The 14,277-nt window shown below is 39.7% G+C and overlaps 1 protein-coding gene across 3 annotated transcripts in view; it reads right to left on the bottom strand.

Annotated features, from left to right (window-relative positions):
• Positions 1–6,522: 6,522 nt before the first annotated feature.
• Positions 6,523–14,277, bottom strand: part of CASK (calcium/calmodulin dependent serine protein kinase) — a 205,989-nt gene continuing 198,234 nt past the window's right edge. Inside the window, exons 25-26 of one of the 3 annotated variants that reach the window (XM_084843897.1) lie at positions 14,115–14,198; positions 6,523–10,626 (exon numbers count right to left, since the gene is read on the bottom strand). In XM_084843897.1, coding sequence (XP_084700023.1) covers positions 10,450–10,626; positions 14,115–14,198 — 261 coding nt within the window. In that variant the 3' untranslated portion in view covers positions 6,523–10,449. The remainder of the gene's footprint in view (positions 10,627–14,114; positions 14,199–14,277) is intronic. The other 2 variants (XM_084843899.1, XM_084843898.1) reach the window with 2 other exon arrangements.

Here is a 14,277-nt window from a genome sequence, read left to right as displayed (position 1 = left end):
TCCTGTCTTCCACTAATCACACGCAACAACATACAGCAGAAGCCTTTCCCTGATGATGCTCAAGTGGGATATTATTCACAGCTCTTTTGCTTTCCTAGTGGTACAGTAGGTGCAGTACAGTACTGTACAGTAGTGGTACAGGAGAGTAGTACCACTCTCCTTCTGGTACAGTAAAGACCTCAGATCCACCACCACCACCACCACACACACTTTGGTCAATTTGCTTGTGAAAGAAGGAATGCAAGAGACTGCATGGACATATGGAGATTCACACTGTGCTTTTCAAACAAGACAAATGATGTTTCTGCACCAGTGCTGCAGGTGCACAACATGCAGAGAGTGGATAGGCAAGCTTATGTGAATCCCATTCACTTGGGTGTCATATCCACAAGAACATGCAATAGGTTTAAACATTTTCAAGCGATATGCCAACATTCCTTTATTTCCTACCACACATTATTTGGATTTTTTTCCCATTTATTTTATGTCCTTACACTTTTTAAAAAATGTGAGGAAGTTCTCCATGGCATTGTTATATCACTGGAAAAAGCTGCTCGTTGGGAAAATTAAGTATTTTAGCTGCAGAATTCATGATAAAGTCAAGATTCTTAAAGGGTGAACCCCAAAGCAGGCAATGGTGAGTTTTAAGGACAAAGCCAGCATCTTGAATTGAATCAAGAAACAAACCAGTAGCCAAGTAAGATGACAGAGAATAGGTGTAATATACTCTAAACAGACAGCTTCCATAAGAACCCTTGGCCCTGCCTAAATAGCACTGCAATACTTTAACCTGGGAGTGACAAGAGCATGAACAACTGAAGCCAGGCTTGAAATTTCCAGGAAAGGGGCAGTTGGCAAATGTACTGAAGGTGTTAAAACTCTCTTGGCTTACAGCCATCACCCAGGCATCCAGATGCTGGTCTGAGTCCAAGACAACTCCTAAATGGTGAACATCTTACACCTTGGGGAGTGCAACCCATTCACTAACAACAGAAGTCCCATCCAATAGTACATCCTTCTCGTCTGGATTTAGTTTCTGCTTGACCAACTACATCCAATCCAAAAGTGCCACCAGACACCAATTCAGAACTTTGCCTGTTTCCCTGGGATCAGCAGACAGAAACGGAAATGAGCAGTGTGTCATCTGCATACTGTCACCCCAGCTTGAATCTTTGATGCAGCTGTAGGTATGTCAGTATTCTGCACTTCTGTAAAATTCCCTCCTCCCTTGTTGCTCTGTTTCTTTACATTTAAACAATACTAGAGATTTTTAAATTCATAGGATATCATTTATATAGAGTTACCAATTATTTCAGTCCTAGTGATGGGTTCCTAGTATTATGGGTGTAACAATGAAGGATGGCTTAAATAATAATTTGCCTTTTTGCCTACCCAGACCTAGGACACAACCTTTTGTGAATGTAAAGTTTTTATAACAAAGATAAACACAGAAAATTGAACTGATTACTCCACTATCTACATTATTTTCATTGAAGAGTATGGATGAATTACTATGCTAATTTGGATTGAGTATACCTGCAATAAAATCAAACCTGATGCTTTGAGCAAATTGGATGTTGGTGTATTTTGGATATTTTAAAGTTTCTATTGGACTGTACACAATGTTTTTGAATGCTTCTGTTGATTGAAACATACCTCTCACTTGTAAGGTTGTCTGTGTCTAGTTTGCCTTTGTACAAGGAATAAGCAAGATATGGACGACAAACATTTCAAAATTGGTGTGGTCTTTTGGACTTTCATAGAATCATAGTTCCTGTAGGCCATCTACTTCAACCACAACAGATGGCTATCCAGAGTCTGTTTGAAGACCTCCAGTGACGGAGATGATTAAAAGTTTGTTAAATCAGTATATTTTAACATACAGAATTAACCACTTAGCTAAAGAGGTCCATGGTAGTAAGCCTAAGGCTCTTCCCCTCTCAATTGGGATCAGACACCAGATAGTAACAAAATAACTTATCAGAGGATTTTGAATAAGTACTGCAAGATGAGTATCAACTAGAGACTAATGCAGCCTTCCCCAGCCTGGAACCATCCAGATGTGTTGGATGATGGAGGACACCAGTTTGGGAAAGGCTGGTCTGATGCTTCAAGTATCCCTGCCACCCACAATTGAGCAGGGATGGAGAAACTCAAAACAGGATGAGTTGGATCCAGATTTACAATTAGTGTTGTTGTTTATTCATTCAGTTGCTTCTGACTCTTCGTGACTTCATGGACCAGCCCACGCCAGAGCTTCCTGTCAGCCGTTGCCACCCCCAGCTCCCCCAAGGTCGAGTCCGTCACCTTCAGAATATCATTCATCCATCTTGCCCTTGGTGACCCCTCTTCCTTTTGCCTTCCACTTTCCCTAGCATCAGCATCTTCTCCAGGGTATCCTGTCTTCTCATTATGTGGCCAAAGTACTTCAGTTTTGCCTTTAATATCCTTCCCTCAAATGAGCAGTCTGGCTTTATTTCCCGGAGTATGGTCTGGTTTGATTTTCTTGCAGTCCAAGGCACTCTCAGAATTTTCCTCCAGCACCACAGTTTGAAAGCACCTCCAATATTAGTGTACTGTACAGCTATGCTGATGGGGAGGAAAGCAATCCTTCAGGTACCCTGACCCCAACCCCCTTTTTTCCTGTATTATAGTTCTGTATGATTATGTTTTATTTGGAAGTTGTGAAAGTCCCCCTGATTTTTTTCATCTTTATTTTGGCAGGATATAAATCTTCTTGAAAGAAAAAGAAAGAAAGATCTATTAAGAGTATGAATCAAATTTGATTATGGGAAAGCAAACAATTCCTCTAATCCTTTCATAAACAGAATGCCCACCAAGTATTCTAGCATGTTTTTCTGTAAAACAAAACAGCCACAGGCTTAGGAAAAGGGTTGTCATTGCTTTGCTGTATCACAGCTAAATAAACACGGCATGCAGGTATGCATCTAAAGATAAATGTCTTACTTCACTTTTAGTATCAGACATACTTCTTTCCTCATGGGTACCCCAAGCGTTGATTTACAGCCACCTTCAGGAGACCAATTAAAATGAAAACTAGTAAGTGAAATCAGAATATTACAAAATAATACAGTAACTCACCATGCTGATGCTCCCATTTCTTCTTTGAAGTGCTAATTCTCTGGACAGATGCTCTCTTTTCTTCTCAAGAGACACATTCAGTTTCATTAAAAGTAGAAATAACTGAAAGGCTTCTCAGTCCAACTGAAAACAAAGCTTCAGGTCTAAGATGGAAGACGATTTGCTTTTTTCAGTAGGTGCATGCAAGTAAGGCAAGTTTCATCTTAATTTTTTTAAAAGGGTTATCTTATGCACTTCAACTATAGGAAACATCTGATTTTACCAGTAGTTTTGTTGTTATATCTCTTGCAGATTACCAGGACAAAGAAAAAGAACAGATAAGCTTTAATTATCTCAATCGGGGTGTCATTCAAGGTGATAGACCAGGGGTGGGCAATTCTGACCCTCTAGTGTTTTGACCTACAACTCCCTTCAGCCCTAGCCAGAACAGTTAATGGTGAGACAAAAAACCCACATTCTAATTTGTGTGGAAATGTATCTTAACATATAACATCCAATAATATTGTAAGGGGGCTTTCCCCCCAGTCAGATACGCGTGCAATTGAAACAGGTCCAATTTTTAATGGAAATATTTGGCACCTAAAACATAACTGACATGATTCTAACCACCCTTACCTAAATTACATGTTATCAAAGCCCCCTCCCCAAATACGGTTTATGGTTGAAATCAATGCTGTTTTGTATTGCAGTGTATACACTCACATAGACATCTGATACAATTTTATGGGCTTCTCTGCCATTCACACACCCTTATCTATCTAATCTAATCTAATCTAATTAATCTAATCTATCTGTTTAAGGCTTTAAGTAATGACTAAAATAAGTAAGAATATTTGGAGAAACATTTACACAGCCCTGGTAGACTTTATCCATTGCAGAAGGCCCTTTATCTTAAATGGCTTTTTTCCTGTTTCCATCTGGGCACAATGGAATTGTGCAAATAAATTTATGTAACTCACATGGCACTTTTGCGCAGCCTATGAGCATTTTCTTCAGTTACCTTGCAGAACTATTCATAAGCCACAAAAATCTTGTTCCGTTCCAAAGAATGTTAATTCAGGTTCACGATTTTGTCTTCAAAGTGCAATGCAAAAAAGCCACTGAGGGGTCCATTCATTGGAGAATATGTTAGCAACCCACTAACCACCCAAAGGGTTCCTTGCAGGACGAAAAAGGTGGGATATAAATGGAATAAATAAATAAAGCTCTGCTGGACAGCTACTCAAGGATGCAATGGAGGCAGAAAATTAGGCCTTCTTCACTGCCTGCACTGCCACACAGTAGGCGCAATTATATACTCTAGAGCATGCTCTGTTATCTTCACTTTCAGCCTTAACGCCATTTGCACTCTAACCAACATCTGACCTGTTTCATTGTCCATCATTCCAAGGACCAGAGTGGGCTCTACAGCACCTGCTGCATCTCACCGTTCCAGCAAGACTAGGGCCTCGACTGGATCACCAGCTCTCTCCATTGGAAAATCCCCAAGAGCATTCAGAATTCCACTGGTTTCCTTCAATCTCCTGGGGTGGACCATCTGAATAAGTTCCCCATCCCTGCCAGAGGGAAGTAACATTGTGAGTTTAAATCTCACCAGGAAATGATCTGACCATGACAACCCTCCCCTCCCCCACTAACCTCATAACTCAGAGCAAAGACCAAATCAAGGGTATACCTTGCTCCATGAATTGGGACAATGACAAAACTGAGACAGCTGGGGCTCTGAAGGCAGCCTCAGAATGGAAGAAAGTCACCCAGAACCACTATCCTGGGTTCCCCCTGAGACCACCTCTGCCAGCTCAGTCAGGGAGGCTGCTGGGCATCAGGGTGGATGGTACACCAGCAGCATCTGCAATCTGTGTCTATGGCCCACCACCAGGTGCAAACTCTCAAGGCCTGCCCCAAGATGAAATGGTTCCCTGATGAGAGAGATGGAAGTTCTATAGACCACAGCCACTCTACCTCCCTCCCCGCCCATGTTGTTGCTGTACCAAGTACCCAGGTGGCCAAAGCAGATCAACCCCACCCAGCTCGCCCATCCAAGTTTCATTAATTCACGTCAGATCAGCCTTTTCATCCACAATTAAATTGTGAATGCATCTGGTCTTATTGCAGATCAACCTGGCATTTCATACCAACACTGCAGGACAAGGCGACTCAGTGGATGAGCTACCAGGTACATGACAGCTAGGGGAGAGGAGTAGAAAGGGAAGAGTGTGTAAACATCTGTGGTCCATTCTACTCTGATGACCTAACCGCCCTCCTCCTGCCATATCTCCTTCTGCTCCAAATCACTGGAATAGACACACCACTTCATGGGTCCCCTCATCAGAATTACCCAAGCACATCCTTGGCACACCAAAACTTCACACAAACTCCCAACACCCACTCACAGAATTCAATCATACACTCAAACCCTCTCTATTCACCCAGCCAACCACTCACAACCAAAGCAACATATTCACAAATTATCTCCTGTGCTTCTAACTTACCACTGGTCACGTATGTGATGTCAAGCTTGTTAACCCACCCCCAACAGTGGAGAATGATCAAGACATTCAGACCCACCTTCACTAGCCCCTACTCACTCCCTCTCTCACCTGGAGTATTACAAACACTTTTCCCCCACTGGCTTTCACCCAGAGGGAATCTATTTCTAACCACCAACAAGCTCCCACCCTGGGCAAAAGAAGACACATAAAAGTTACAAAACTGTAACACATAAAACCCATCTCCAACCCAAGGCAAACAGACAACCTATGAACCTCAAGAATCAAAACATGAATGCAACTCTATCATCAAATGCTGCCTACTCTCACCAAGGAGCAGCTCCCATACACACACAACAGATGTTACACTAGTCAGTAAAAAACAAAAAAGAAAAAACTGGTGCCCTCGCGGCATCCCAAAGGAGGTGACCCGAAGTGCCAAGTCCAGTGTCCATTCAAGGCTCCACAGCAGGGCCGCTTATATCTCTAAGGGGCCAGAAGGTCTCAAATGGCTCCGAGATAATGTTGCCGTTTCAACCTGGTGGTTCTCTGGCACATGCTATCACTCGGCAGCTGATCTCATTCAAACGAACAGTGAGGATTCCTGGGAGATGGGGGTAGGCAGTCGTCGTAGCAGTTGCTGTTAAAGCAATAATATATTTCTATACAAAATGGCAGAGCTTTTCTGGGAGGTGCCCAAGAGCCTAAACACCCACAAGTTGGCTGATAAAATGCATGTTTCTTGTAAACACCTACAAAAGCTCATCTGTTGCAATGGTTGAAACACAGTGCTACCTTATCAGCACAGAAGAGCCACCGTGAGCTTGTGCTCTACTTCTTTATTCCATTAAATGATGAGTATAGTAAATTAAATAGAAGTCTGAAAAAAGTAATCTATTATATTTTAAAGATTGAAGGGACTCCAAAAATTTAAAGAGAACTTGCAATTTATTAACTGTTTGCTTGAAACGCTAATAACCCAGTCCTGTGTATGTTTACATGGAAGTAGGTCTCACTGTATTCAGAGGACTTATTCTTAGGAAGCATGCATGTGTTACGGCTGAAGACTTTAAATGCATTTTAAATATCTTGTATTTTTAATGATCTTGCTCAGATAGGATTCAAATAATTTAGATAATCCACTTTATAAGGCCAGCTGTGTTGGTAGTATAGGGTAATAAAATTTCCTGTTGCACAAAACTGTTCTTCACTCCCAGAATTCCTGAATAATCAAACACATTTGGATGTTGAAAGCATCTGGTGTTATCAAGTATCTTATTTTCAGTGGATATTAAATTCATTACACAGTCAGGACTTTTGTAACATAATGAATCCCTCTGATATGATAAGGAATGTCAGTTGCCAGTAACTAATAAGTGACAGAAGAACACGATGATCTTGTACAAAAGGATAGCTAGAGAGCACATGATGCCACAACATTGTTAAAAGCTTGGCCAAGAAGGTCCTCAGTCTGGTGCCTGGATGAGATCCTGTTTGTAGCCTTGTTGAAGAAAGAATATGATACAAGTGTAATAACAGAAGGTATGCAGCCCCATCTTTCATGAAAGGAGATGTAAACTTGCAGCAGGTAAATCTCATGGAGCCAATCCAGCAAAATGTAAGTCGTATACTTAACTGTATCCCACAAAAATAGATGCATTTAAAAGTTCTAGACTTTGCCCCACATGTTCAAATGCTTAGGACTGAGTACTGTAATAACAGAACAATATTACAAATCAAGGACACTATTCAGGAGTTTTGTTATTGTCAAGGGAAATGAACTTGCATCACAACTGTATGCTTGTGCTGCAAGGAAATGTAGTACTGGCACAAATGTTTAGGATAAGGATGGAATTGGCTGCGAAAACTCCATCATTCATGGTTGAATATTTAGCAAAATAATAAAAGAAGTAGTTCAGCATATTATAAGAACTGGAAAATCCAGAGGGAGTAAGTCCCTAATGCAGATTTCAGGCTTCAAAGGGAGATTAAAAGCGTATTGATTCAACTCAGTGATCCCACTCCCATAGCACGGGCTTAGAATGATGTGCTCAGTTCCTTATAGATAAATAATGTCCAGGTTCGCATGATCACGGAGGGGGAATAAGCCACGGTGGCCTATTTCTCCAGCTGTGCGCACTGGGAGGATTGGCATAATTACCCTCGCCTGCATGGTTTGCTGTGTTATGCAAACCCAGCGAGGTTACGAATTACCCAGAACCCATGGACTGTTTTAGGGTTCTGGGGTGGCTTATTAACCATGGCAACAAGCCACCCTTGCTGGGTTTGTACAACATGGCAAGCTGGGCCAGCGAGAGTAATTATGCAAATCCCCCCGGCACGCACAGCAGGGGAAATAAGCCACCATGGCTTATTTGCCCCTCCATGATTGTGTGAACAGGCCCCGGGTTGTCAGTGAAGAAACATTGGTATCTTGTCCCAATAGTTCTGCTAACACAATGTCACCAAGCACAATTTCATGGTTGCAGGGATGCTATATACTCTAATGACACAGTCAGATCAAATTGTGAGGGATGCAGTTGATTAACAACAGTAAAAAAGAAACACAATCTTTTTCATTGCAAATATAAGTTGTGACAGATTCAGAAATTCGAAACTAGCTTGCAATGCAGAAGGTGTTATGGACTGAGAGGAAGGGAGATGATAATCTTTCTATAGATCAATATGAACTTGTAAGTGTAAAATGACCTACATGCCAGAGGAACTGGCTCTCTTTGTTCTTTGACTCCTTTTGTTACCCAAGCACATTTTAAATTTATTAGTAGCATTACTTTTGAGAACTAGAACATATAACCACAACTACCTCTGAGAACTGATGGCAACCAACTGCAGTCCTACAAACTATACATGACAATGAGAATAATTAAAGTGGATGAGTACTTCTAATGCCTTTTAAAAATCGTTCAGTTCTTTAGAATGGTAATGTACAGCGAGGTCTGAATGGTTCTCAAGGACCTGAAACTATCTACAAGTAAATAACAATTTTGCATTTTAACGTTAAGGATAACGCTTTTCAAAAACATACTGGAATTTAATAACAAAAGCAAAAAATCCATAGTAAATAATAAAAATGTAAAACAGTCCAAGGTACATCGAAACTAGTGATAAACGGTGGTTAGGTTCATGAAGACATCACAAACTGGGATGGATAATGTTCAATCTCCCTCTTCTATCACAGGGAACAGATGTTGCCCTTGCAGAGGGACTGGTCAGAGAAATCAGAAAATAGCAATAACCCTGAGATGAATACATGGAAATATTCGCTTATTAAGGCTCTGCATATAAAATTTAGGACTGCTTCACACATTGTCAAGAACATGTTTCCCCATCAGAGTAGAAATTGCAGGGAGCCATGGCCAATTGGGAGCACCCTGTGATTTGCACCTGTCTACTCTATGTTTGTTTTATTACATGTGGTTTTGAGTACATTGTCATTAGCATGTATAATGTGGACACATGCTAAAAATGTGAATGTATGAAGCAACCCTTATTTGCTGAGTGAGCCACAAGTCTTGAAGTCTTGCAATCAAAGCACGAATGCAAATGAATGCAAAGATGGCCAGAACGTTTTTTCTAAACATCTAGAAAGGAGTTGGCTGGCCTTTGAAGCACCTGAAGAATCCTGTGATGAAATGAATGACCCAAGGCATTTAATTGTTGAACACATAAAAGGAAGTATATTTAAAATAAAAAACTTGTCAGACTGTAATTTATCGTTTAAAGGAATTTACAGGGCTGCAGGTTGAGTCTTTTGGAATTGTTAGTTTATCGCAGTGCCTAAACTGCTTTCTTCATTGCACAGTATTTTCTCTTAAAATGTGTGCATTTTCAAAACAATTACATACATATTAAAAATCAGCATTTCTTTGTTTAAACGTAATTAAAACGTTAATACTCTCAGACAACACAGATCTGAAATGGTGAAACCAGTAATTTTTTCCCCTCCCACCTTTACAACAAATTAAATTGAGACAAAATTACAAACACATTTCACTACATGATTATTAATAAAAATTAGGATTTTTGTTTATAAAGTTGCCCAAAATGCAAGGGATGTGCATAGGTTTTACAACTTAGTCATAGTATTTTATTTTATTCCCTTGGGTACTTTCCCCCCATGAACGGAATGTACTTTGCTGTAGATTACAGTTTTTTTCAACACAGATACACCAACAGCATGAACGCTTGCGACTGTCCACATGCATTAAGAGTCAAGACCCAACTTCAAATCTCTATAAGTTTTACAGAGTTCTTCAAAGAGACAGTATCACATTATCCGGATATTACATGAAAGTACTTCAAAATGCTATTCTAAAAATAATGAAAAAAAGCGAAGGAAGGCCATTGGAATTTAAGAATTGATCTTGTTGTGATTGGGCTAATAATTTCAAATAAATAAAGGAAAGCAAGTTATTCCAATTCACAAAATCAGACTCTAAAAAGAATGTAGTGTTCCACCCCCAAGTTAAGTAACAGATCATATTATTATTAAAATAGATTATAGAAAGCAGCATCTATTTTGTGCAGTTTTAGGGGCCTTTGAAATTAAAAGCTATGATTTCCAAAAATATAACATTCCAAAGGATTGAATAATACATATATTTAAAGATACATTTTAATAAAGTTTAGGAGAACTGATTAAAAAAGATACTGTCTCTTTAAATTAGCATTTTTCTCCTCCTATCTATAAGGACATGACGATAATTATAAATTTAGGTCACACTACATCTAGGTAGTCTCTAGGGGCCAAGACCTGTTGACACAAGGTCAATAACAAAGAGGTTCTTCCATGTATGAGGTGGTTCCCAGTAATGATAAAATTCTTCTGGTGAGAGGATTAATACACCCAGGAGACAGGAACCCATTGTGATGCTGTACAAACAAGCTCAATGGCTTCCTCCAGATGCCTGATTGTTTCATCAATTTCATTGTTGATAATTGTAAGATCAAAGTAGTGTGCATATGTTCTCTGTAAGATTTCAGATTCCTTTTGCAAGCGTTGAAGAGATTCATCCTGCATAGTGATTGGGGAAAATGGGGGTGAAACAATTCTATTATTTTGTTGTCATTATATCCTGCTTTTGTTACTTACAAAGAAAAGAACACCACAATGAAATTCTTACATGAGAATTCATTAGTAACGCAGTTTAACAGTAATAAATAATGCTGAATTCCACTCCATCAGTTATACTGTTTAATTCATATAATCAAAATAAAAATATTTATTAGGTTTATCACAACACAGCTAAACACTTGTCTACTTTCATGGAGATCTAAATGGACAGGGGGTGGGTATGAGCAAAAAGAATCAGCATAAAAAAGGAACAAGGGAGGAGTGCTACTTTATTAACGAAACCACACCACATACACAACTGTTTGTCTTATGCCCAAAGGAAGATACTTGCACTAATCTGGTAAGTGCATGTGGGCTACCCCATTCATTCCAGGAGAAAGCAGATCTGCATGCACAAAGGAGTATGTGCATGATTCTGTTTTCTCTTTCTAAATCAATGAGACAACCCTTATGGATGAGGAAGTTCCATGCACACACTTGGGAGTTCCTCTACTCACAATAAATTGATAATTTGTGGTGATTGAAAAATATTTCTATCAGGCACAAAAGCATATTACTGCCAAGGCATTCAGAACATTAAACAATGGTTGGCAAAAGGTTACAGGGTCACATGCAAAGTCCCTCTCTTATGCACATGCGCACACACTTTCACAAACCCTTTAAACTTACAAAACGCTGATTTATTGCAGAGATACCTTTGCTTGTCTTTTCAGACATGGGAGCTGGTCTCTAATCATTAGGACACATTAGCAGCAGGCTATGCACAAAAAGGACTTGACTAGTTTGGGTATTTTGCATTAGCAGCATGAGACTTGCAATGCTAGCTCATCCATACTGCTCTTCTTCACTGATTTTGCCTATGTGTCACTGCCACAACAGTTAGCATTCAGATTCACACAACAATAGGACTGAGAAAATGGGATGAGGCTTCACTCTGAGCACATATCACTTTCTATTGTACCGTGCCCCTCCTGTACATGCACACGGCAGGGGAGCAGAAAGCAGAGAGGTACTGAGATACATGCATGCTGGATTCAAATACACTATAGCCGTAGCCTGGTGACATTGGGGGCTTTTCTGCATGATCAGTTCTTTTATGCAATAAAAGCACAATTATTACCCATTTACAATAGATGACCAGTCTAAGCACCTTCCACTGAAGCTGCATTTCAGTTTCAGGATATAATATTTTCCTAGCAATATATACGCCATATAATTTTGTGCCTGGGAAAACACATTATTTTCCCCATCCATTGTTATTACAGCTCCTGCATGCAGCTGTGCAAGGGTCTCATGTGCCTAGTTATCCGTGGCATTGTTACTGGTATGCGTCTTCCCTCTCTTCCCATGCCAGCTGTCTCTCCTGTGCAACCATGACGAGTGACCGGGATATGTCCTTCCCTGCCCTCAACCTATTCAGGAATGTTAATCTATTCTACTATTTTCTTGCTGACATGTCACATTGAAACTTATGCAAAACCAGCTACATAGTATTCATACAAGCCTCCTTAAAAGTTGCAAACTGCAGTTTGGCTACCCCTACCACAAAGTATCCTGGCTCAACCTATTCAATGGGAATTTGAATACTATACTGCTGACTCAGGTATTGTGAAGGCATCAGTCATGCAAGTTGAAGCACTTTTAATAAAGCAGGAAAGTGATAGGAAGTCTGTTCCTGACTCTAGCTCATCCTGCTCCACCAAGCTAGAAACAACTGTAGTGATCCTGTTGACATAGTTTCAAGCTCTGTCTGTGACTCTACGACATCAGTTTGTCCAATCGCTGAAGTTATAATCTGAAGCTCCTCTCTTTGTGTCCTTTCTTTCTGAGGTACAGCATGTGGTGACTGGAAAAAGGGTCTTCCCAGTTGTGGCATCCCACCTGTGGAATGCTTTCCCGAGGGACATGTGTTTGGTGCCTACTCTGATGTCATTTTGGCTCCAGGTGATTATTTGCTATTTTTATTCTGCTGTTTCTATTGGTTTATGTCTGATTGTGTTTTTTTTTTTAAATATATTTTCTGTGTGTGTGTGTGTGTGTGTATGTAAAGTGTAGGACAGAAGTTAAATAAATAAACTTACTATAGTTGCCACTGCCTTTTGACTGGCTTGGCTGGCTTTTGTTTTGTTTAGATGTAGCTATCTGTTTTTAAATTGATTATGTCCCTGTGACAGGAAATTTGTGAGGCATTTCCCCCTTTTTTCCGACTGAAGCAAGAGTCCGTGTTCTGCTGGACAGAACAGGGACCTGTCCTCATCTGGGAATGACTGTTCCTCTAACACATGAGAAAAGGTAGGTTAGGGGTTTTTGTCCCCTCCCTCCACTCCCTCCACAATATTCCATGCTGCATATGATGCAGGCGATCCATGTTTAGATCTCCTGACTTAAAACAAATGCACAACAAAGTAAGAGTAGCCATGGGGTGTGGATAAAAGCAATGCTACATTGGAAATGAGTATCTGCATTCAAACAGTGCTAAAATAATAAGGTCTACATATTATTGCCTCCTAGCTGGTACTTACAGGCAACTTTCTGCACCATTTTGGCAGCTAGATAAAATCAGTACAAGTGCAAGAAAATGAGAAGAAAAGCAAGATGATAATTAAAAAAAAAAAAGGAAAACAAGGGCAGTCATGTAGGATATGTCTGCAAGAGCAACCCTTCTTACAATACTTTTGATTTCAATTTATGTCTCCACATGTCAGTACTAATTTTCATACACTTTCAATTAGTAGATGTTTCTCCCCTTTTGGAATTGTAGGTTCAGCATTTTTCTTTAAAAAAACCCCCTTTGTACTGAAATATATACAATTACACCTAGACACCCATATATATACTGTTAACTGTGATGCAATAAACAAACAGGTGGAATCTTTAGATGTGTGAAGAAATTTGAAACAGCTGGAGTTAGACAAGTCAGAAACAACCTCATATGTTTCTCATCCCCATGACTTAACAAGTAAGTAAGCTCAAAATTGTCCAAACTGTATCACGAGACTATTACTACACCTTGAAGGAGGTACTTTCTTGCAAAGAAACCAGGATATGGACTTCTAATTTGGGACAATTGGTGACAGGAAACTGAATGAGATGCAGACTTCACAAGCCTCTCATGTATATTCAGTGACAGATTAGCTGGTGCAGACATGTCCTTAGAAATGTGTTCTTTCAAGGTAGGATTTAAAACAAGGTATGACAAAGCAGGCAAAGAGAAAGGGATATTATGTATACAAATAATGTTTTAAAAAGAGAGATGAATGAATGGCCATATTCTAAAACTTCATTATAGTACAGAGAAACAATACCAAACTTAAGATTTCTTCTATATTTCCATGAATATTAAATTTAAATTTTGGCAAATAGGACTGAAGTCTACTTATCTACTGTTAAGTTATCTATAAATGAGATTTCATTGTAACAAGTCTTACCTCATTAATGCCTGGGGTAATTGTAGGTGCAGCGATAAAAACAACAAAAGGAGCAAACTCTGCAGTCCTCAGGACCTTCAGGGCCTAAGCAAATGACATTTTAGAAGAAGGAGCATGGCATAAACTTTAATACATATAAAAGCAACACAATGACACATACGAT

This window comes from Heloderma suspectum, chromosome 3 (assembly GCF_057233095.1).
Source record: "Heloderma suspectum isolate Gila_16-S chromosome 3, 16-S_ref, whole genome shotgun sequence".
Lineage (NCBI taxonomy): Eukaryota > Metazoa > Chordata > Lepidosauria > Squamata > Helodermatidae > Heloderma > Heloderma suspectum.
The sequence above is the reverse complement of the archived record's forward strand: the minus strand, read 5'-3'. Positions and strand labels throughout refer to the sequence as shown.